Source organism: Stenella coeruleoalba (assembly GCF_951394435.1).
Source record: "Stenella coeruleoalba genome assembly, chromosome: 2".
Classification (NCBI taxonomy): domain Eukaryota; kingdom Metazoa; phylum Chordata; class Mammalia; order Artiodactyla; family Delphinidae; genus Stenella; species Stenella coeruleoalba.
Genome location: NC_137147.1, coordinates 29,298,853 through 29,320,833, shown reverse-complemented (window position 1 = coordinate 29,320,833; position 21,981 = coordinate 29,298,853). Strand labels below are relative to the sequence as shown.

Here is a 21,981-nt window from a genome sequence, read left to right as displayed (position 1 = left end):
TACCAGAGATGGGGACCAAGAACACAGGAGTACGTTGCCCTGTGTCCTGCAGCCCAGGCTCCGAGCCTCGGCAGCGCCCCCAGACCTTCCCAGTCCCAGAACAGGTTGTCGGGAAGACCCAAGGAGAGCTCAATCCTGCATTTTAAACAGGATTCCTAGGTCTTCTGCCTTCTTCAGACTAGTTAATTCCTTAGTTCCCAGTCACCCAGATTCTTAGCCATCATCTATTTGGGTCAACCCACCCCCCGTGATCTTACTAGTCCCCAGGCCACCTTTCCTTCCTCACTTGGATAAAATCAAGTTCAGGGGCAGCCCACGGGCATTAAGAGACACTCTACCTAAAGGTTAAAATGCCTGGTTTGGAGTAAGTAAAATCCCCACGCTCCCAAAAGTGTACCAGCGACACACCCTCACCCCCTAACCTGCCCCAAAGACCCGGTTGTTCAGTTGTCTGTGGTTAAGGCGCCCAAACCGAGAGATGAAAGGGGTTGGTGAGCTAAGTCGTTTGGCCTCGTGGCTCATGCCAACAATTAATCCACCTGTCTGACTCTCTGTGTCTGTCCTCTGTGTGTGTGCGCCTGTGGTGCCCCTGTGTCGCTGTCTCTGCAGGGAAAGTCGCTGGCGGGCAAGCGCCTCACCGGCCTGATGCAGTCCTCCTGACAGTGCCCCCCGCAGGGCCCGGGCCCGAGGACCACACGGGCAGCCGGCCGCGCTCCACATCTGCAGACAGAGCTTCCCTGCGGGGAGATTTGGTCACTGTGAAAGAGAAAGAGTGAGGGCCGTGATGGGCGACGGTGGGGAGACGCGGTGGGTGATCCAGAGGGAGGCCAGAAGGCGAGTCCACGGAGCCTGGGGTCAGCCAGGTAGAGGCCCCTGTTTACAACCCTCTCTTCCTTGTATAGTCGTGTGCCGACACCCCGCTCTCTAGGGGGTCCTGGCCCCTAACACGTTCAGGGCAGAGCACCCGGTGGGACTCCCGTTGTGACTGTCAGCTGAGGTTAGACTCTGGCTGTCATCACTCCTCCCGCCGTCCGGGGATCACGCCTTCCAGCAAACTCAAGAGGACCCCTGGCCCTGAGCACATCCAGTATTACACCCCACCGCCTCTCTGGTGCACCCACGGCACCCCCCTAGTTACACCACTGTGTCCCGACCACCTCCCGCCTCCCGCCTCCCCCATCTCTGCGGCCGCTGCGTGCAAGGACCCGGGGCCAGGCTGCCCTCACGCCACGCGCCCCAATCACATCGTCAGCACTGAGCCATCTCCTGCACTGCAGCACCTCAAGTTCTTCCAACCCCCTCGGAGGCCACCTTTCAAGGAGGTCTCCACAGGCGTTGACGGCTGCCCTCTAATCCTGCCACACGTCTCGAGGGTCCAACACCAGAGGAAGCACTGGTGTTGATGAAAGAGCTTGTGGTTTAACAGCCGTGAAGGTTCTGACCATCTTTTACATGTTTTATTATTTCGTAATTTATTCTGCTGTGGCCCCTTGCTCCTTGGTGTGTCCCCGCGTGACTTACTCAAAATAAACGCAGCGGTGAACTCGGGGGCCATTGGGATCCTCCCCTCCGACAGCTCCAGGTGGGAGCTGGGAGGGTCCCAGATGGAGGGGCTGGGCCCCAGGCTGGCAGTCCCAGGCGTGGCTGGGCCCCTGCGGCCAGGTCTCAGTTGTGTCTGAAGCTGGGGCGGAATCTGTGCCCAGAGCGAGGCCAGGGCCCAGTGGTCCTCTGATGGCCCAGCAAAGGCTGTGCCCTCCACAATGCCAATCATCACAGGGCAACGCCAGCACAGAGCTCAACCTGCAAACGACCATCCGCCCACCTGGCTGTGAGGGAGTGATACGGGGCACCGAGTCGGGTGCCTGGCGCGTAGTAGGTGTTTTGCAAATGGTAGCTGTTAGGCTCATTGTTGTCGCTGTCATCGTTGTGACTCCCACGAGCCCTCCGAGAGAGCGGTATAAGCAACGTGCTTTTGAATTCAGACACTCACCCCCACCTCCACACCTGCTATGACCATCCTCCTTTGATCTATTCTGGCCGGAGGTGAAAAATCTCCCCTGGGAGTGTATAAACAGCAAACACAGAAGCAAAGCAGCAATCAGTATTTCTATACTTGTGTGGGCAACTTCACCAGCCGGTGAGGCTCATAAGCTTGTCTGCAGACGCTGATTCCTGGGCGCTCCCCGAGGACCATCTTTCCAAGCCCACCTTCGTGCCCTGTCCCCGGGGCACCAGCTTCCATCCCTCCCAGCGGGGCCACCGAGGGCATGAGGAGTCGTGATTACAGTTGCACCGTGGTGGGTTCTTGACCCCTGCGCCTCAGTTTCCCCCATGGCAGTGTTTGCTCTCCCTTCTCGGTACAGTGGAAATTAGAGACATTATGCTGAGTCCTCGGAGTGCCTCCAAAGGGGGGGCTGTAGACCCAGATCCTGGGCAGACACTCCCTCCCCCTCATGCCACACAACCTGGGCTCAGAACCTGGCACCTGGCAGACAGCTGGCCACTGCTTGATGAGTAAATGAGTTTGGTGAAGTCCGCTCCCATAGTGTGGGGTCTTCTGACCCCTCCTCTTCTCGTCCCATCCTTTTTTTGTCCCCTTGCTTTTCACACAGACCTCTTGTTTCAGAACAAAATTCCCGATCGTGTTCCTCTGCACCCAGCATTGCCCAGAGGAAGCTATTCCCTGCCGAGGTGCCCAGGCTATGCTGACACTGACACACAGGGTCGGTGGGCAAAGGCAGTTCTAGGACAGCAGGTGCCTCTGTGCCCTCAGTTATCGAGAGCAAGGGGCTGGCTGCCTCCTGTCCTTCCTTGTGACTGCAGCCGGGGCAGGGGTAGTCTCCCTGGCCAGGACTTCTGTGTCCCCCTGGCTGCAGCTCCTGAGGCTTGACCCACCTTGGAGGTCCCCAGAAGGCCCACTCAGAGCCAGATGGACTGCAGCCCTGAGATGGAGCAGGATGAAGGCTTCCAGACACCTCTGGGGACATCCAGCCGGCTCGACAGACATAAGGGCGCTTCAAATGGATTCAAACCCAGAGCAATAACCCGCCTTGTCCCGCCTCCCAACTAAGGCGTGTTCGGTCTTGTGACTGCCACCACGTACCCCCCAGCAGATCACACCCAGAAATGGGGGGTAGAACAGGATCGCTCCACCCAAGCGGGCTAGTCCAAGGTCAGTCTACCATGCAGACCTTAGAATGCAAGTACATTTGGAAAATCTGGTCTCGGCCAGTTCCCCATTGGCCTGGTGGACACAGCCAAAAATTCAGACCAGATTAGACTTTCGAAGGCAATTCTGTAGCGAAATAAACTGCTTTTTTGCCCTGTCCTGCCTTAGCTCCCCTGACTGGGCATGGTCTCTGGGTCTGGGATTCTTCCCAATAAGGATGCACAGGGCAAATACCATGTTGGCAGCCCCCCAGCCAAAGCATCAGGGCAGTCTCAGAAGTGACCACCCACCCATCAGGGCAGACACACAGGCACCAGGCATTGGGCATCTGACCGCCATAGACTTTGCCTACATGGGAAGAGTAAGGCTTGTAGGTTGGCACATGTGAGTACCCAGCAGCAGGCAGAGAGCCTGGCCAGAGCAGCAGGGGCTCTCTGGGCTGGAGAGAGGGCTCCTGCCCTTCCAGGAAGGGACACTCTGGGTTGCTGTGCCCCAGGAATGCAGCAGGGTCTAGCCCACCGGCGCAGTCAGCTGCGTCGTGCTCAAGACCAACCCCTGCCCAGGGGTCAGGTACAGGCCAGCACCCAGGAGGGACCTCTCACCACCCTGAGTCGCTTCTTAGACCAGTGAACACATGGAGACGTGCTCCAGGGGCTTTCCCTGTAGTAGGGTCCCTGTTGTGTTCAAACTACCTCACCAGCAGGGCATGAAGCAGCAGCCTGCCACCCGTCCAGCTCCTTGGCTAGTTGTAGAAGTTGATGTTTTTCTAAAAATGCACCCCTCGCATTATGCTCCAAGTGCATGGGCTTCAAAAACCGCCACTAGCAAGCTTTCCCAGCAGCTGGAAAGAGTTGAGGGCTGTTGGTCTTTGGGCCTTGCAGAACATAGTGAAGGGAGGTGTTCCAGCAAAGTCCAGGAGCTGGAAGGTCCTGAGGGGGAAGGTGACATGCCACCAGCCTCCAAAAGGGCCGTCTGAGCTGAGTACGTAGCAAGGACCGTGTGTGGCACAGTCAAAAAGTGGCCAAATGGATCCCGAGAACTCACCTCAGGACCCTCTGAAGAGAGGTCTGTGTTCGTGTAACCATGGCAATGGCAGATGCCAGCAGCCTACTCCTTAGCACCACCCGCTGATAAGGCATCCCCTGGGCGCAGCCCAGGGGCCATAAAGTAGCAAAGTAGCAAATGTAGCAATAAGGGGCCCAGGGCCGTAAAGGGACAGGGTCCTCATGGCCGGGCCTCAGCCCTCTCCCCCGTCCCAGATGAGGGCTCAGAGCCAGAGGCTGTCAGCTGTCCGAGGAGGGAGGCCCTGCGCCGCGCCAAGGGCTCCGGGTCTGTATTCTGTGCCCACTCGACGCATGATCACAGACACGTCGGAATGGCCTTCACATAGTGCATGTGGTTCTCGTTAGTTTATTTTTCTGGAATTTGGGGATTGGACTCCAGAACCAAACATGCTGGTACCATCTAAAAATAAATGACTTGAACCCACTATAATCCAGCTCACTCTGTGTGGCTCCTTGGTTTGGGGGTCTGTTGGGTAGGATTTACCACTAGAAAAAAATCTATCACCCATCCCCGCTCCCCACTCCCTACCCTGCCCCATGACATACACACACACACACACACCACACACACACACCATTACACACACACACACACACACAGCCTGTTTCCCCCTCGCTCCTAAGCAGGATGCTGAGCAGCTTGGGAAAGCTCTGGGGTGGGGTATACATCCTGGTTGGTTGGGACAACAGTGTCACAGAAGGCTGATGCCCCTGACTACCAGGTGTCCTTGGCCGGGTGGTGTCTGTGCCCCATTTTCTGTGCGGCACCACAAAGCACAGTGGCCTGGTATCAGCAGTGGCCAGACACCACTCTGACACTCTTAAATAAAGTCCCAAGATGGAAGTCTGCTACACACAGACGGGGCTCTTTATGGGGAGTCTTGGTTTCCTGAGCGACAGACAATCTCATCTTCCAATCACGCCAAAGCAGCGGGACTCTGAGAGCCTGGAAGTCAGGCTGACAAGAGGAGAAAGAGAACAAGGTAAAAAGGCACCACGGTACCGCAATCCTGTTAACGATGAGGCCGGCCCCTAGCAGTTTGCTTCAGTGCAGAAATTCTGCTCCTGGAAGCAAGAGTGAGCTCCGAAGTGTGGGAATGGGTCTTCGGCCACATTTGCATGGGACCCAACTTGCCTCCGAACCCCTGGGCCATCTCCCAGAGCGAGAACTCCTGCCTCACGAGGTCAAGACCAAGATCACACCTGCAGTAGCCGCTGAAGTGTCCAGTCTGTAGCATAGCCCACTGTCAGGTCGTGGCCCCACCACAAAAGAGCTGCACTTCTTTGTCCTCCTTGATCATGGCCACCTCCTCCAGGGAGTCTGCAGCTCCTTCTCTGGCTTATTTCCAGATCTGTGTTTAGCAAGCTGTCACTGTGCACAAGGTCCCACTGACCACCAAGGACAGAGATCTGCTTCAGGTCCGAGGTGGAGATTTGGGGCTGCCCATTCTAACAGTAAGAGCTCTGCCCACCCACGATTGTCTGACAACCCCCCACGTGCTTCCTCTCTCCCCACTTCCTCTTGGGGACTTGTGGCCGAAAGGGCACGAGGCTGTCCCTTACCTTGGTGGCAGCGCCCAATCGCTCAGGGCCTCAGATGGATGTCTCCGATCCTCCGACTCTTCCTAGGATGTGACGGCTTCCAGACTCTGGCCTGGAGAAACATCCTGGAGGCCCTCTGAAGGGCGTGTCCCCTGCTGGGTCACAGAGCGTGCCTACCCCCAACCTGCTTTCCCAAGGGTGCTTCTGCCCATGAACTCCTGGCTCCCCTTACTGGGATTTCTGACGCCCGGGCCTGGGCCCCCTCCCTGCCCCCAGCCCGTCAGCACCCACAGTGGTGGTTACAGGATCTGTCCCGGACCCTGCACATCGAGGGGCCCGCCTCCCTGGCCATTGAGAGGCTGCAGGCTCTGGTTTGTTTTAAAGAGGCCTTGGGGTAGGGCATGTACACCGGCAGGAGCTCCGTCTGGCGCGGAGCTCTCTGTGATGCTACTGCCCTTAAGGCACGGGCTCATTCCTCTCAGAGCCTGGGCACTGGCCCAGCCGGATCTGGCTTTTTTCAGCAGACAAATCCAGTGACAGCCCCTGATGGCGGTGGCTCGGCCGCACACCTCGGTCTGAGCGCTCGTTTCCTTCGTTGTAAGATAAGGGTGGGAATTTCAGAATCGTATGGTTGTTGTGAATTCATATAGAGGGGGCTTAGCCTGTGCCTGGTACCTAGTAAGTGCTCACGAAACAAGTGCCGATGTTAGCAGTTGCTGCATCTGAGAGGGGCCCTCAGATGGTGAAGGTGCAGCACGTTTGCAAATCGCTGCTGGGCAGCTTTCCCAGCCCTTCCTGCCAGCCGGGAGGTGTGGGTTTTGTTTGCCTGCGCAGGTAGCAGTCTCTCTCTTGCCTGTGACAAGCCTTCGCTCTCGTCTTCCCAGCAAGGGCCTGGTTCCCTCACTGTGTGTAACCTGGATGGACTCGATCAATAATCCCACGTTAGGCCTCAGTAAATAACTGGGCAGAGTCGGGGGCGGTGCGTGTGGCGTTCCTCCTGCGGACCCCGGACGGAAACTGGAGGAAGTGTGAGCTCTCCGTCCACATTCCCATTTGTCTGACAAGCCTCCAGGGCTGCTTCCATAGGATCTGGAGTCAGAGCTCTTGTTCAGAAATAGTCCACTTGGGGCCAGTTGCTCAGACCTTGGACCCAGGATGAGCAGCTGGGCAAGGCCACCGTCCTCAGAGAACATCTGTCAGCCACATGGACACAGCTACCTCTTGGAGGGAGGGCCTCATTCCTAAAATGACCAAGCAAGCCAAGGAAGCCTGTTTTCCCTCTTTCTTCCATTACATCACCAAGACTGTTGAGTTGGAGAGGAGGAGGGATCAGGGAAGGAAAGATTAGGAACTAGAGGAGGCCCTGGGTATCTCTTGCTGCCGCCCTGCCCATGCCCACACCCGCAGTACAGAATCAGTGAGTATCAGCCCTGGAGGACCTTAGAGATTTTCTAGTCCAATTGTGAGTGTGTGTGTGTGTGTGTGTGTTTTACATTTGTTTGTTTATTGAGGTATAATTTACATACAGTAAAATTCACCCTTTTTCAATATAGATATGAATTTTGACCAACTTATACAATGATGTAACCACCAACCAAAACTCAAGAGAGTAATTTTATCACCCCCCAAATTTCCCTCGCGCCCTTTCATGGTGAATCCCCTCCCCCATCCACATTCCTGGCAGTTATTGGTCTGTTGTCTGATCCTGTAGTTCTGCCTTTTTCCGAAAGGCACATAAAGGGGATCATACAGTATTGGTCTCTAGAGTCTGGCTTCTCAGCCCAGTGCACATTGTTGCCTACATCAGTGGTACATTCCTCAGTGTTTTGTTTTTATACATAAAGAAACTAAGGCCCAGAGGGGGAAGGCCGAGAGGAGGTGGAATATCAAGGTCTGGAGGCCAGGTCCTCACTGCCACCCACCCCTCAGGCCCCTTGGCCACAACCTCTTCAGTAAAAAGTTATCATTTGAATCCCCCAAAGTCCATGAGCCCCTATTTGAGGAAGCACATGATCACAGAACCTGCACACTGAAGACCATGCATGATTCCTTATGTAACAGAAGCAACTTACTTGGAAACAAAGGGAAGCAATAGTACATATTGGAGCAAGGCATCATTTATTCCGTTATCAAGTAGTGCTTTATAGACCCCCCACCAATAGGCAAAGGATCTATATAGACGTTGCTCCGAAGACGATAGACAAACGGTCGACAGATACATGAAAAGAAAAACTCAACCTCATTAGCCATCAGAGAAATGCAGATCAAAAACAATGAGAAGCCACTTTGCACACACTAAGATGGTTATAATTAAAGAGACAGATAATAACAAGTGTTGGTGAGGATGCGCAGGAATTGAAGCCCTCATACACTGCTGGTGGGATGTAAAATGCTGCTGCCACTTTAGAAAAGTCTGGCGTTGGCAATTCCTCAAAGAGATAAACGTAGAGTTACCATATGACCCAGCAATTCTACGCCTAGGTATGTACCCACGTGAAAACATATGGCTGTACAAAAATTTGGAGACTCATGTTCATAGCAGCATTATTTGTAATGACCAAAAAATGGAAATAATACAAATGTCTGTCAGCTGATAAATGCATAAACAAAATATGATATATCCATACAATGGAATATTATTTGGCTCTAAAAGGGAATGAAGTACTGATACCTAATATAACGTGCATGAGCCTTGAAAACATGCTGAGTGAAAGAAGCCAGTCGCCAAAGACCGTATATTGTATAATTTCACTTAGATGGAATGCACAGAACAGGCCGATCTATAGAGACAGCAAGTAGATTCGTGATAGCTTGGGGTTAGACGGTCGGTCACTGCTAATGGGTATGGGCTTCTATTAGGGGTAATGAAATGTTCTAAAATTGATTGTGGTCATGTTTGCACAACTCTGTGACTATACTAAAAATGATTGACCTGTATACTTTAAATGAGTGAATTGTTTGGTATATGAGTCCTATTCCAGTAAAGCTACGTGGGGGGATGGGGAGTTGGTGGGGAGGAGAGGAAGGGAAGGAGGAAGGGAGGGAGGTGCAATAGCTGTAGACCAGGAAGAAATCGAAGCCTGTTTTTCTAAGTAGCCAAGAGAACAGAGCTGGTCCCTAGAGAGAGCAGGTGAAGGGAGCCACAGAGGACTTTGAAATCCTGCCTAGTATCAAAGACAAGGTCAGCAGATGCCTGGTCATCCCAGAGCGAGTGGTCCATTTCAGCCATCTCTGCCTGCTCTGAGAATTCAAGCCCCCTTGTAAGGAACTAATTAAATTAGGCAGATTAGCAGTCTGCAGGATAAGCGATCCACTCAACACACTCCCCTGCATCCCATATGAGCCTTGTTTCCCAAAGCTTTAAGCCCCTGACACATTCGGGCTGTAAGAGGCAACGTCCTGGATGGAGTCAGAAGACTTGGGTTCTAGCCTTGGATTTGCCACCATTAGCTGTGTGGCCCTAGGCAGCTCATGGCAGCCCAGCACCCCTTAGGGCAAATGTTAAAGACTGCCACGCCACACCTCCAGAGGTTCCAAATGGGGAGTTTTGAGAACCCCAGGAATCTCCATTTTTCATAGGTAATCCTATCTGCACAGCAAAGGAAACTATCAACAAAATGAAAAGGCAAACTATGGAATGGAAGGACCCATTTGCACATCATATATCTGATAAAGGATTAATATCCAAAATATGTAAAGAGCTCATACAGCTCAATAACAGAAAACAAATAATCCAATTAAAAAGTAGTCAGAGGAGTGGTCATTTTTCCAAAGAAGACACACAAATGACTAACAGGTACATGAAAAGATGCTCAACATCACTAATCATCAGGGAAATGCAAATCAAGACCACAGTGAGATGTCACCTCACACCTGTTAGAATGGCTAATATCAAGAAGATAAGAGACAACAAGTGCTAGTGAGGGTGTGGAGAAAAGGGAACACTTGTGCACTGTTGGTGGGAATGTAAATTGGTGCAGCCACTACAGAAAACAGTATGACATTTCCTTGAAAAATTAAAAGAACTACCATATGATCCAGCAATTCCACTTCAGGGTATATAACAAAAGGAAATGAAATCACTATCTCAAAGAGGTATATGCACCCCCGTGTTCATCGCAAAATTACTTACAATAGCCAAGACATGGGAACAACCTAAGTATCCATCAATAAATGAATGAATAAAGAAAATGTGGTATATATACATAATGGAATATTATTCAGCCATAAAAAAAGAAATCCTACTATTTTAGACAACATGGATGGACCTTGAGAACATTATGCTAAGTGAAATAAGTCAGGCAACGACAGATACTGTATAATCTCACTTATATGTGGAATCTAAAAAAAAACAAACCAACAAAACCCCCAAGCTCATAGATACAGAGAAGAGATTGGTGGTTGCCAGAGGTGGGGGTAGGGAGTGGGGGGAATGGGGTGAAGGGGGTCAAAAGGTACAAACTTCCCATTATAAGATAAATAAGTTCTGAGGATCTAATGTACAACATGGAGACTATCGTTAACAGCACTGTATTACATATTTGAAAGTTCTAGGAGAGTAGATCTTACAAGTTCTCATAAGAAAAAATTTGTAACTATTTGAGGTGATGGATGTTAACTAAACTTACTGTGGTGATTGTTTTACAATATATACATATATAAAATCATTCTGCTGCACACCTTAAACTAATACAATGGTATATGTCAATTAAATCTCAATAAAAATAGGGACAAAAGTAATCCCAGGTGATTCGGATACATATTCAGATGGGAACCACCGGACTAGATGCTTCCTATGTTTTCTTTCAGCCTGAGAACTGTAAGGGAAGAAGATCTGACTGAAGTCCAGAAAAGACATCCTCTCCACCTCTTCTCTAACCAAAGATGCTTACCTCCATCTTCCCCAGGGTGAAGGTCCATACACTGCAGTCTGGCTGCGCCTAGAATTTTCCTAAACCGACTCCAACCCCCCTCTACTGGCTCTCTGCTTGCCAACCTCACAGAAGCAACCAATCCTGGGTTCCCCTTCTGGAAGGAAAGTCCCTCATTTAGGGATTAAGGATGCTCCATGTATGTACACACACACACAGACATGCACACGCACACGTATCCACGCACGTGACCACGAACTAATCTACTGAGTAGCTAAATGCTTCTATTCATGCAAGACTTTGCCAGAGGGAACTCACTGAGCCTGAAGATGAATGCATCGAGTCAGAAACAAAGGGAAAACACTGGGATCAAACCAAAAGATAAATTACAAATTGGATCAGTGGCTTTCATTCTCGCGGCGCTGTGGAGGCATGTTATTAGCTGTCTGGACATGCCCAGTGGCTGGCAACACCCACACACACACGCAGAGCATCCACAAGCCCCCTCCCCGGTCAGGCACGAAGCAGAGGTGACCTTGACACTTCTCACTCCTAAGCCTTTAGCACTAAGACTCGCGACTGCACTCAGGATTCTGAGCTTTGGGCAGGAAAAAACGAACTTTCCTTTTGGCTCTCCCCCATGGTACCAGCTGGCGAGCCCACAGAACTTCTGCCAGTTCACTCACACAGGGTTCTGTGCCATCCCCAGTCCCTGCTGCCCCCTCCACAGCCCAGCCTCTTGTTTGGCAGAGTCAGAATGACCACAGAGGAAGGGAGCATCTGGCAGAAGGAAGGCAGGAGTGCATCTCCCCCAAAGAAGTTAGGTGGCCCTAAGACAGGATTTGGTGGCTGACCTGATAAAAGACCCAGGGAGCCAGTTCTGATGGAAGGCATGTCCTGGGAAATTTACATCTATAAATATTTACTGAGATTGGCCATGTGACAGGTGTGGTGCTGGCTGCCACGCTTACAGAGTTGAGTAAAAGGGGTTCTGGGGCTTCCCTGGTGGCTCAGTGGTTGAGAGTCCACCTGCTGATGCAGGGGACGCGGGTTCGTGCCCCGGTGCGGGAGGATCCCACATGCCACGGAGCGGCTAGGCCCGTGAACCATGGCCGCTGAGCCTGCGCGTCTGGAGCCTGTGCTCCTCAATGGGAGAGGCCACAGCAGTGAGAGGCCCGCGTACCGCAAAAATAAAAAAAAATAAAAAAAAGGGGGGTTCTGTCCTCCAAGACCACACCTTCTAGTAGAAGAGACAGACATGTAACTAACCAAATGTGACACAAGGCAGAGGGGCACAGGTACAAATAAAACGCACATTGTAAGGAGCAACTAATACTACCTGAGCAGAAATGAGGAAGGGGGTAGATTGAAAATTGCTGACCTGTTCAGGGAGCAGTGAGTGGACCCCATGACTGGAGCATACAGAGTATGGAGGACTGGAGTGGGTGTGAAGGAAAAGGAAAGGTCAGAGCTAGACACCAAAGAAAGACATCATGATGCCTCAAACCAGGGTAGGGCCTGGCAGTGAGGATGGAGGGAGGGGACAGATTCACAGGACGCTGTGGTAGTATATAGAGCCCCTTGGTGACTCAATGAATATGGGGGTCGGAAAGCAAGAGGTGGGTATTGAATATTTCAGAGGGCTCGAGTCAGCATGGAAGAATGGTGTGGGGTCAGTAGACCTAAGAATGATCCAAAAGGGCACGAGGACAGAGCGGCCAGGCTAGGAGCAGGTTTCCTGGGAATAAAAGCCGTGAGGGAGGTGAAATGATAATAGGTGGTGTTTAGGAAGGGCCTTTCCGAGTTTATTCTATCAGAGGTGGAGCAATTTTGAGGCAGCCAGGGTGTGGCCGTGGGGTGTCAGGCAGCAGAACTGGAGAGAAGCAGGAAGGACAGCGGGGTGGAGGTAAGGGTCATCCCAGGGGATGTTGAGGTCACTTGGAATGACCGCAGGAGGTGCAGTAGAGGACGAGCCTGGGCGTCGAGAACTGGAGTCCTCATCCTCAGGGAATCCGGAGACGTGACCTGCAGGTCCACAGATGAGGGCACTAAGGAGGGGCGATGATGGAATAGCCACCTGCTGTCCCTTCAGCAGGAGAAGGGTCCGGGACAGAGTTCACAGGTGGGTGGCTGGGAGGCAGCGGTGAAGGGGGCAAGGGCATGCCAGCCTCCAGCTTCATCCGGATTGCCCTCAGAAGTGCATCTGGGCTGAGCCTTCCTCCCCAACCTCCATGACTTCTGGAAATAAAAGCCGGTCCCCTTGGGAAGCCAGTGCCGCGTGTGATGCTCTGCACACAGCAGTCCTTGGGCTGGCTGACTTCTGCTCTGGACTTCGTTCCCATCTGCCCGGCTCCTCCCTGAGAAGGCGTCCTCGGACAGCTCAAGGCTCTCCATCCGGGTCTTTAAGGGCCATCTGGTGGGACGGCCTCTCAGGGGGACGGTCTGGTGACGATATCCGTTTGACTTTTCAGTCATTAGACCCCTCCATAGGGTTCAAGGTGAACTGCCTCATACCCAGTTTCAGTCTTGTGAACACAGTTGAGGAAAGAGTCCCCTTGGTTTGAGGTTCTCCTGTCACCTTTTGTTTTCTCTTCCACACAGGCAGCACACATTTTATTCTTCCAGTTTTTCTGTTCCAGGCATTTCCTCCAGGTCTCTGGCCACGTAAAGGTGGGTATCTATGCACACGGCCCACCACATGTGGGGTTCCCGGCAACAACAACAGCTAAAAGATCGTAATGTTCTCCTCCCCAAAGAGTGCATACAGAGTTTTCACTGAATAACATCACCCTGTAATCTGTAACAGAAAGAAAAGAAGTGATGATGGGTGGGAAGGGGCGGCGGGGGGATAAATTGGGAGATTGGCATCTACACCCTTCTATATATAAAATAGATAAGTAATAAGGACCTACTGTATAGCACAGGGAACTTCACTCAATACTCTGTGATGACCTATATGGGAAGAGAATCCAAAAAAGAGTGGATATATGTGTATGTATAACTGATTCACTTTGCTGTGCACCTGAAACTAACACAACGTTGTAAAGCAACTAGACTCCAATAAACGTTTTTGTAAAGTGATGATAATTCAGAGCAAAAGGACCCGGGTCTCCAGCACAATAATGCCATTCCTTTAATGCGCCCAAAGCAGCAGATTAGGACACGCCTTTCATTTCATAGGATGCTTTCGGCACCTTGAAGCATAAACCCTTTTGTCTGTTTGTTTCAACCATCTGGACCAGAAATTTCGTTTCATTTGCAGAAATGTCATCAGAATGAGTATCCGTAACCATACAGCTTTGTGCTGCAGGGCTGTCCTTAGAGCATCCTGCGGTCCCATGATGCAGGCAGGCTGGGAGACCGGGAACCCGCCTCTCCTCTTCCTGTCAATCGGGGCTTCTCAGCAGTGTGGATCCAACAGCCCCCAACCTGCCGTCCTCTATGCCTTGGGAAGAATGAATGATTTTCAGAGGAGATCTGAAATCAAGCAAATGTCTTAGTGATATTAATCTGAGAGCCTAAGGCTCTGAAATGCCTTATACCTTTCAGGTGAGATAAATACATGGGCTTTGTGACAGCGCTGACCTCGGTTTAGAGAGCGCCTCCCTTTATTTCTGGAACCATTGGTGTGATCTGAAGAGTGAGGCTGCTGGTAGAGGGCCTCCAGGGTCACGAGGCTGACCCCTGTTTTGTCTGTGAAGGTCACCTTCATGCATATCTGCACTGAAGTTCCCAACATGGGGCTGTAACAGGCAGAGGTATTATTTGACACTCACAGCAGAGCCCTAAACTGCCTCTAACTCAAGAGCGATGCCAAGGCTAACAGTAATTTTCTCTTGCCCAGAATCCTATATTCATATGCATATGAAATTCATATCTATATGAAAATTTCCTGAGCAAATACATGGCAAGTTTGAAAGGGTGGTCTACAGTGACTAAATTCCAGACATCTGAACAAAATCTCCTAAAGAGATAACCAAGTTCTCTGCACGTAAACACAGCCAGGGTTATACCTTCCTGTAGCATTCGCCAGCTCTTAGCACCTACCTCTTACCTCTGTCCCTCCCTCCCAGCCTCCCTCGACAGCTGGCCCCTTTTAGCCCCACCTCCGAGGAGCACATATATTTAGTGCAGCTCCAGTTCCTACGGTGAGAGGGCAGTAGCTGAAATGTCACCAGGAAACATCTAGGCCAGCATAATCTGAAGAAAGCTGGGTTAGGTTGCCCACATCTATAATAAAAACACACCGTGGGAGGAGTGATTTCGCACCACACACCTGTCTAGACTGTGACCCTGGAGCTGCAGGCACCCTTGCCACCCGAAGCACCACCTACCACCCAAGGCTGAAAGGTGACTTACGTGTCCCCGTGTCCTTGGAAGGAGTCCAGGGCAGCCCCCAGAGGAGAAAGCCACTTCCTCATGTCACCGACCTGCTATTGCCAGGTCTGAGGGACACAGAAACAGCTCAGGTTAGTGGCGATCTAAGGCAGGCCATCAGCCCTGGTAACAGAGAAACGTTACTTTCAAACCCCCGATCATATCTTGCTTGAAATCGAAGAAGTTGAAGTGTGTCATCGTCAAATGAAGCACAGAGGCGGGATGAGTGGCCTGGGAATTGGCACGGGGTAAAATCCTCTCCTCTCCCTCTAGGGGTCAGAACTCTTGACTTTCAACCACCGGACCCTTACAGCAAGCGGCTGAAATTAGCTACCCTCCCCTCACACCGGGGTTCTGACTCAGAGCTTGTCCACACCTCTCTCCAGCCCAGAACACAAACGGCCAACCTACCATTCTGACCATTAGAACTTAACTTCCCTCATTTGAAAGACATTTTACTGATTTGGAAAGCGAAGAGCTTTTCGAATGTTTCTTTGGCTTGGGAGGACCTCCGCTATCTTCTGCGACACACCCGCATCCTCTTCCTCCCCTGTGAAATGCCTCTCTTGACGACACCCAAGGACCCCACCTCCTAACGTCTGGCCGTCAGCCTCTGATGCCCCCTCCCTCCTCCAGCCTCCACGCCCCACCTGACATCGAATCCTGTAACTTCTGCTTCGCTGTGCTCTCCCTGCCTCTGCCTGGGCTGAGGTCCAGCACGTGGCTGTTTGCAGTCACATCCCTGTCTGCGACCGAAGGCCTCCAGCGCCATCCCAGTATATTCACTTCCTGCCTCAAACACCTCGATGGCTCCCTATGGGCATCAGAATTCACTCAGTTCAATTCTGCACATGTGTACCTTGCACTCACGGTGCGTCAACCTAGTGCTGAGGATGTAAAGGTGAACTAGGTAGAGTCTGTGCCTGGAAGGATTTGCAGGGTCTGCCAGTGGGATGGGCACTGAAATGAATGTGGCTTCATGGGAAAAGCACTCAAGTGAAAGGAATTATAAAACATTTGGAATTCTGGGAGCCAGGGATTAGAAGAAACTACAGAAGACTGGTGACATTTGAGCTGAGGCGTAGAGGGTAAATAGGCATTTGTCAAGTGGACACTGCTGAAAGGGACACTGAGGGATCGTTCAGGAAAAAGAAATGACGGGCAAAGACATCAAATTATGGAAGCCAGGGCTTCCCTGGTGGCGCAGGGGTTTAGAGTCCGCCTGCCGATACAGGGGACGCGGGTTCGTGCCCCGGTCCGGGAAGATCCCACGTGCCGCGGAGCGGCTGGGCCCGTGAGCCATGGCCGCTGAGCCTGCGCGTCCGGAGCCTGTGCTCCACAATGGGAGAGGCCACAACAGTGAGAGGCCCGTGTACCACACACACACAAAAAAAATATGGAAGCCCCTGAATGATTCAAGGCCTCCAAATGGGCAATCATTGTCCCTGGCCATCACTGTCACGTGCCACATGTACCATCTTTAGCAGAAGACCATCAAGATTAGGGCAGAGTGCGGCACGTCCCACCAGGTGGGAAGCCCGTCATCCAAATAACAAACCCAGTTCAGGACGCATCCCGCTTCCTACAGAGCTTCCTGCTATGGAAGGGCAGGAAGAGGAGGAAATGTCCAGCCCTGATGCCCAGAGACACTAAAAGGAAGCCCATGGACCAGTCTTCAGTGGCATCTCTCTTGGGATGAGGCATTCCCACAGCCCTAGGATGATGCTATCCAGTGACAATGACCACTGAAGCTCTGGAGACTCATCCCTCAGAATGCTGTCTGCTCAGCACTAACCAAGTGCCACAGGAGACCAGAGACAGACGTCATAGGACATTGTCCCTGAGCACAAAGTCCTCACAATCTCAATGCATAGATGAGACCCATGCAGAGAACCAAGTGAGACGGCAGCGTATAACGAAGTGAGTATATGACAACTGCGGGGCATAGCGGAATGAGCTCTTCAGACGGTCAAGTCACCGGTGTGGGCTGGAGTCATCGGGGTGGGTTCAAGGAGTAGATGAGCGGGATACGGGCTGAACCACGGAGGTTGGGTGGGAGTGGGACAGTAAGAAAGAAAGACAAAGAGCAAACCTGGGGGAACGCCATCGGCTAATGCATGAGCCTGGACGCGTAGCCCCTCAGAACGGGAAGACATCCTGATGCTCGCCCATCCAAATTCTCAGCCATCACAAAACCCTCCTGCAGTACCACGACCACCTAGGCTCCTAAGCGGGTGCTGTCAGGGCACGACAGAAAGGCACCGAATGGAGAGACTCTGCAGCAGACCCAGATCTCTCTCTGTGCTGCCTCTCCTGATAGCGACATCTTTCTCCAAGGAGCCATAATCCTAAGCCTTAAAATGTCTTGCTTTGGGGCTTAGGGGACAACCCTTCCCCCCGACCCTGTATCTCAGCAAAAATACCATCCCCACCCAGGGCGAAAGCTTTGCCCTGCAGGACGGAAGCGATCGGCCTCCATCCTCGGCATCCGTATTCATGGGAATTGTTCATGCTCTGACCTGTAGCCCTGTGCGGGCTGTCAGCCGGGGAGCTGGGGCTAACGATCCCCAGAAGTGCACTTCAGGAATGAGCCCACAGCCATCTGCCTCTCCTCCAAGTAACTCGGGCCCTGGGAGAAATAAACAGCTGTTGTCCCTGCAGTCCCAGAGAAGCATGAAGTAGGGAGGGAGCAAGGAGGGGGCGGGTGGGGAGGGGCAGCACCTTTCAGAGCGAAAGGCCCTCCCGAGAGTGTTTGAAGGTTATTAGTGTGGCTATAATCAGGCTGTTGGCCAAATGCAGGTGGAGAATGAAGCCGTTTTGATATTGCTTTCTAGAGAAAGCAGAGCCTGTGTTGGTATAATCTATGCATATGATCTCTTTCAAGTAGCTCTTCAGCTTCTTACACGTCCAAGAAGCTAGGACTCGGGTCCCCTGCTAACCACAGTCAGACTGCACACTTCTCTGACCTTCAAAAGGGATCAGGGCCTGCCAGCCAGAGCCCTGCCCTCTACCTCTTCCACCGCTCTGTGAGAGTAAGTCCAAGCCACGTGGCCCTTCTCACGTGCCCAGTCCGGGCCCAGAGACCCTGTGGGCTCACAAGTACTTCTTTTCAGTTCACAGGCAGGTGGTCTCATTCTGTGGGCAACGTCCTGTGCCCAGGATGGCCAGCCCAGCCCCTTCAGGCTTCCCGACGGGACTCGACAGCGGCCTCATTTCGAGGGACGGTCTCCTGATGAGAGAGGGGTCCTCAGCGTCCCCTGTAGATGAAGCCTCCTGCCCAGGCCCACTTCTTCTCAGGTTGAAGAAAGAGGACAGCGTGTCCCCACCTGCTCCTCCGTGAGTCCTTCTCTTCGTTCACAGCGCCCTCAGCCATCCATTTCTCCAAGCCTAAAGTCTGAGGCTCATTCCCTCCACCGTCCTCCTCCACAGACAATCAGTTACCAACTCTATCCTTACATCTCTCAGCCCAACCACTCTCCTCCTCCCCACTTCCACTCCAGTTGCTTCTGGTTCCCACCACGGCAGCCTACCCGGGTCCTCTGCGTGCAGTTCTGTCTCTCTCCAAGCCATTGTCCACACTGCAGCCAGAATCATCTCCCAGAAATTTCAGGTCTGACCCTCCAACACCTCTGATCAATGTTCCATAGCTCTCGTCCTTAGGATGTTGTCCAAACGCCTTATCTGACTCTTTCTACCTCCGCGGCCTATGCTGCAGCCGTATTGAAAGTGCTCACCTAATAGGTCTGCTTTCTCTCACTAGCAGCCTTTGCACATGCTGCCGCCTCTGCCTCGAGTGCTTTCTCTTCTCCTCCCTACTCGGCTAAATCCTATTCTTCCTTCAGAGCTTGGCTCAGGGGAAGGCTCAGGTTTCCCCCCTCTCCAGGAGTCTTCTCTGATCCCTTTTTCCCCCAAGTTTGGGATAGAGGTCCCTCTTATATGGACTTGTTACAGTATATGATATGCACATCTCCCTCCCCTGCCTGTCTATGGGCTCCTTCCAGGCAAGGATGCTGTTGTAGTCAATTTTGTACCCCTTATGCCTATTACAGCATGTAACACTTAAAAAGCATTTCAAAAGCATCAAATGGTGACATTCGTAAAATAAAATAATGGAAGAGGTTGAAAGTCATTCAGTGATCCCAAGGGCCAATAGCTTGGGGTGAGTGTAGTTGGAGATTAAGATGGGAGAATCACACATGCAAATCACACGTGCAGAACTAAGAAATGTTTTCACAGGAGGTACCTTCAGCTTCAGCTCAAAGTCTCCCCTCACTTTTGATGGGTGCATTCCCCCTAGACCCATCCAATCAAATGTGTTGACTCTTGGTTCTGTGAGCCTTATCATTGACCAAGGAATAACACTTGGTAATTAGCACGTAGTGTAGGCTGACTAGTGTGGCATGAATGACTCAGCCGTGATGCCAAGACTAGGAGCATAACCATAGCCTCCACCCAACATAGTCCCCTTTCCATGGGGACTCTGATGTGCCACCATGTGCTTTTCAACCCTGGGTTGGGTAAAATAACCTTTGATGCAGTTGTCCACTCTAATCCAATTGGGCTGATGGGAGGGATGCAAGAACACAGTCTTCTGAGCTGGTATTCGCTGGTTTCACGAACAAGTGAAGGCAAATGAGTTAAACCCTGACTCACAAAGTAGAAGCTACTCTGTCTAGCTCAGGCTTTTTCTTGAGCCAGTTTTTCTGTCAATCCTCCTTGGTGCCCCCAGGCCTCCCCAGGTCTCTTTCATAAGCTGGCAGATGTTTTCAACACAATGCTGGCAAAATGACTTACAGATGGTCACCCATACGGTGCCAGTTTGGATCTGACTCCTGGAGAAAATTCTGGAAGCCCACTCAGCTATGAAGGACACCCACCGGCTTCCTGCACTGGGTCCAAAGCTGACTGCTCATGGGGGACACAGGTGGGAAACAGGTGCTTCACATAAATGGACTACCCTCTGCTAATCACCACCAATCAAGCCAGTGGTGCAGGAGAAAACAAAATGAGACAGAATCATCATCCAAGAGGTGAAATGAACTGGTAGCCAAGGAGGCAGGGGATGAGTCTGGATTCCCATAACATAAATGGTCATATGTCAGGCAGGTTTTGCTTCAGAGCAGGCCAGAAACTTGGAGACACAGTGTGGGGATCTTTAGATTTAATTCCAGTTGAGGCAGTATCTAGGGGTGTTCAGTGTATGACGTTCAAGCTAATCAGCGTCCACAACTGCCAAAAACAGACTCAATCAGCCAATCATTCAATGTTTATTGACTATCCAATATGTGCCAGGCATTTACTGAACGCCTACCACGGGCCAGGCACTATTCTGAGTCTGGGGACAGTATGGTAAATAATTACCATAAGGGCCATACTTTTTATTTTTTATTTATTTTTTTACATCTTTATTGGAGTATAATTGCTTTACAATGGTGTGTTAGTTTCTGCTTCATAACAAAATGAATCAGTTACACATATACATATGTTCCCATATCTCTTCCCTCTTGCGTCTCCCTCCCTCCCACCCTCCTTATCCCACCCCTCCAGGCGGTCACAAAGCACCGAGCTGATCTCCCTGTGCTATGCGGCTGCTTCCCACTAGCTATCTACCTTACGTTTGGTAGTGTATATATGTCCATGCCTCTCTCTCGCTTTGTCACAGCTTACCCTTCCCCCTCCCCATATCCTCAAGTCCGTTCTCCAGTAGGTCTGTGTCTTTATTCCTGTCTACCCCTAGGTTCTTCATGACATTTTTTCCCCTTAGATTCCATATATATGTGTTACGGTATTTGTCTTTCTCTTTCTGACTTACTTCACTCTGTATGACAGACTCTAGGTCTATCCACGTCATTACAAATAGCTCAATTTCGTTTCTTTTTATGGCTGAGTAATATTCCATTGTATATATGTGCCACATCTTCTTTATCCATTCATCCGATGATGGACACTTAGGTTGTTTCCATCTCTGGGCTATTGTAAATAGAGCTTCAATGAACATTTTGGTGCATGACTCTTTTTGAATTATGGTTTTCTCTTATATATGCCCAGTAGTGGGATTGCTGGGTCATATGGTAGTTCAATTTGTAGTTTTTTAAGGAACTTCCATACTGTTCTCCATAGTGGCTGTACCAATTCACATTCCCACCAGCAATGCAAGAGGGTTCCCTTTTCTCCACACCCTCTCCACCATTTATTGTTTCTAGAAGGGCTATGCTTTTTAGAGACTTACATTCCAGTCAGGGGAAGACAGAAAGACAAACAAATGAGAAAATGTTAGATAAGTAATAAGGGCGATGTGATAGAGGGTAAGTGGTGGCTACTTTAGGTTGGATGACTAAGGGAGTCCTCTCTGAAAAGCTGACATTTGAAACTATAGTCTGAATGAGAAGGAGGAACCAACTAACCACATTGGCATCAAGGAAATAGCTAGTGCGAAGGCTCAAGGTGAGACAGGTTGATGCCCAAAGACAGCTGGAATAACAGTATCCTGACAATGGGTGATCCTACAGAAAGTAAACCTCTGGCTGACAGTGGAAGGGTCCAGAAACCGATATAGGCCTGTGTCGAAAACATCACCATGTGCAGCCAAGAGAGTCTGGAGAAGGCAGGGGTTGACAGTGACTAGCTCAACAATATTCACCATTGAGATACTCAGAATTCTAGAGGGATTCACATCGGGAGTAGGCTTGGCATTGGATCGTGGAGACAGGGAGAAAAGCCAGGTCTTGGGGCATTGGGTTGAGGCTACAAAGGAAGTAGGCAAGTACAAGAGAGGCTAGAGCTGAGGTATGTCTGAAGGACGGGGTTGAACCAAGCCCAGGGTCAGAATCTAGGGAAGCAGGGCTGAAAGGCAGAATAATTCAATGGATCAGGAATTCAGCGTGCAGTCATGAGTCAGATGTGAAGCCAAATAGGCAGAAATCCAAAGATCGTGGCACTTCCACTTCCAGGAAATTTG

General features: G+C 51.2%; 1 protein-coding gene across 3 annotated transcripts in view; it reads left to right on the top strand.

The window, feature by feature from the left end:
* RGS6 (regulator of G protein signaling 6) overlaps positions 1-18,297 on the top strand; it is a 589,735-nt gene extending 571,438 nt beyond the window's left edge. The window contains exon 17 of one of the 3 annotated variants that reach the window (XM_079914441.1): positions 18,137-18,297. In XM_079914441.1, the coding sequence (XP_079770567.1) occupies positions 18,137-18,256 (120 nt within the window). In that variant the 3' untranslated portion in view covers positions 18,257-18,297. Of the gene's footprint in view, positions 1-609; positions 4,884-18,136 lie in introns of those variants that run through there. The other 2 variants (XM_079914443.1, XM_079914442.1) reach the window with 2 other exon arrangements.
* Positions 18,298-21,981: the final 3,684 nt, after the last annotated feature.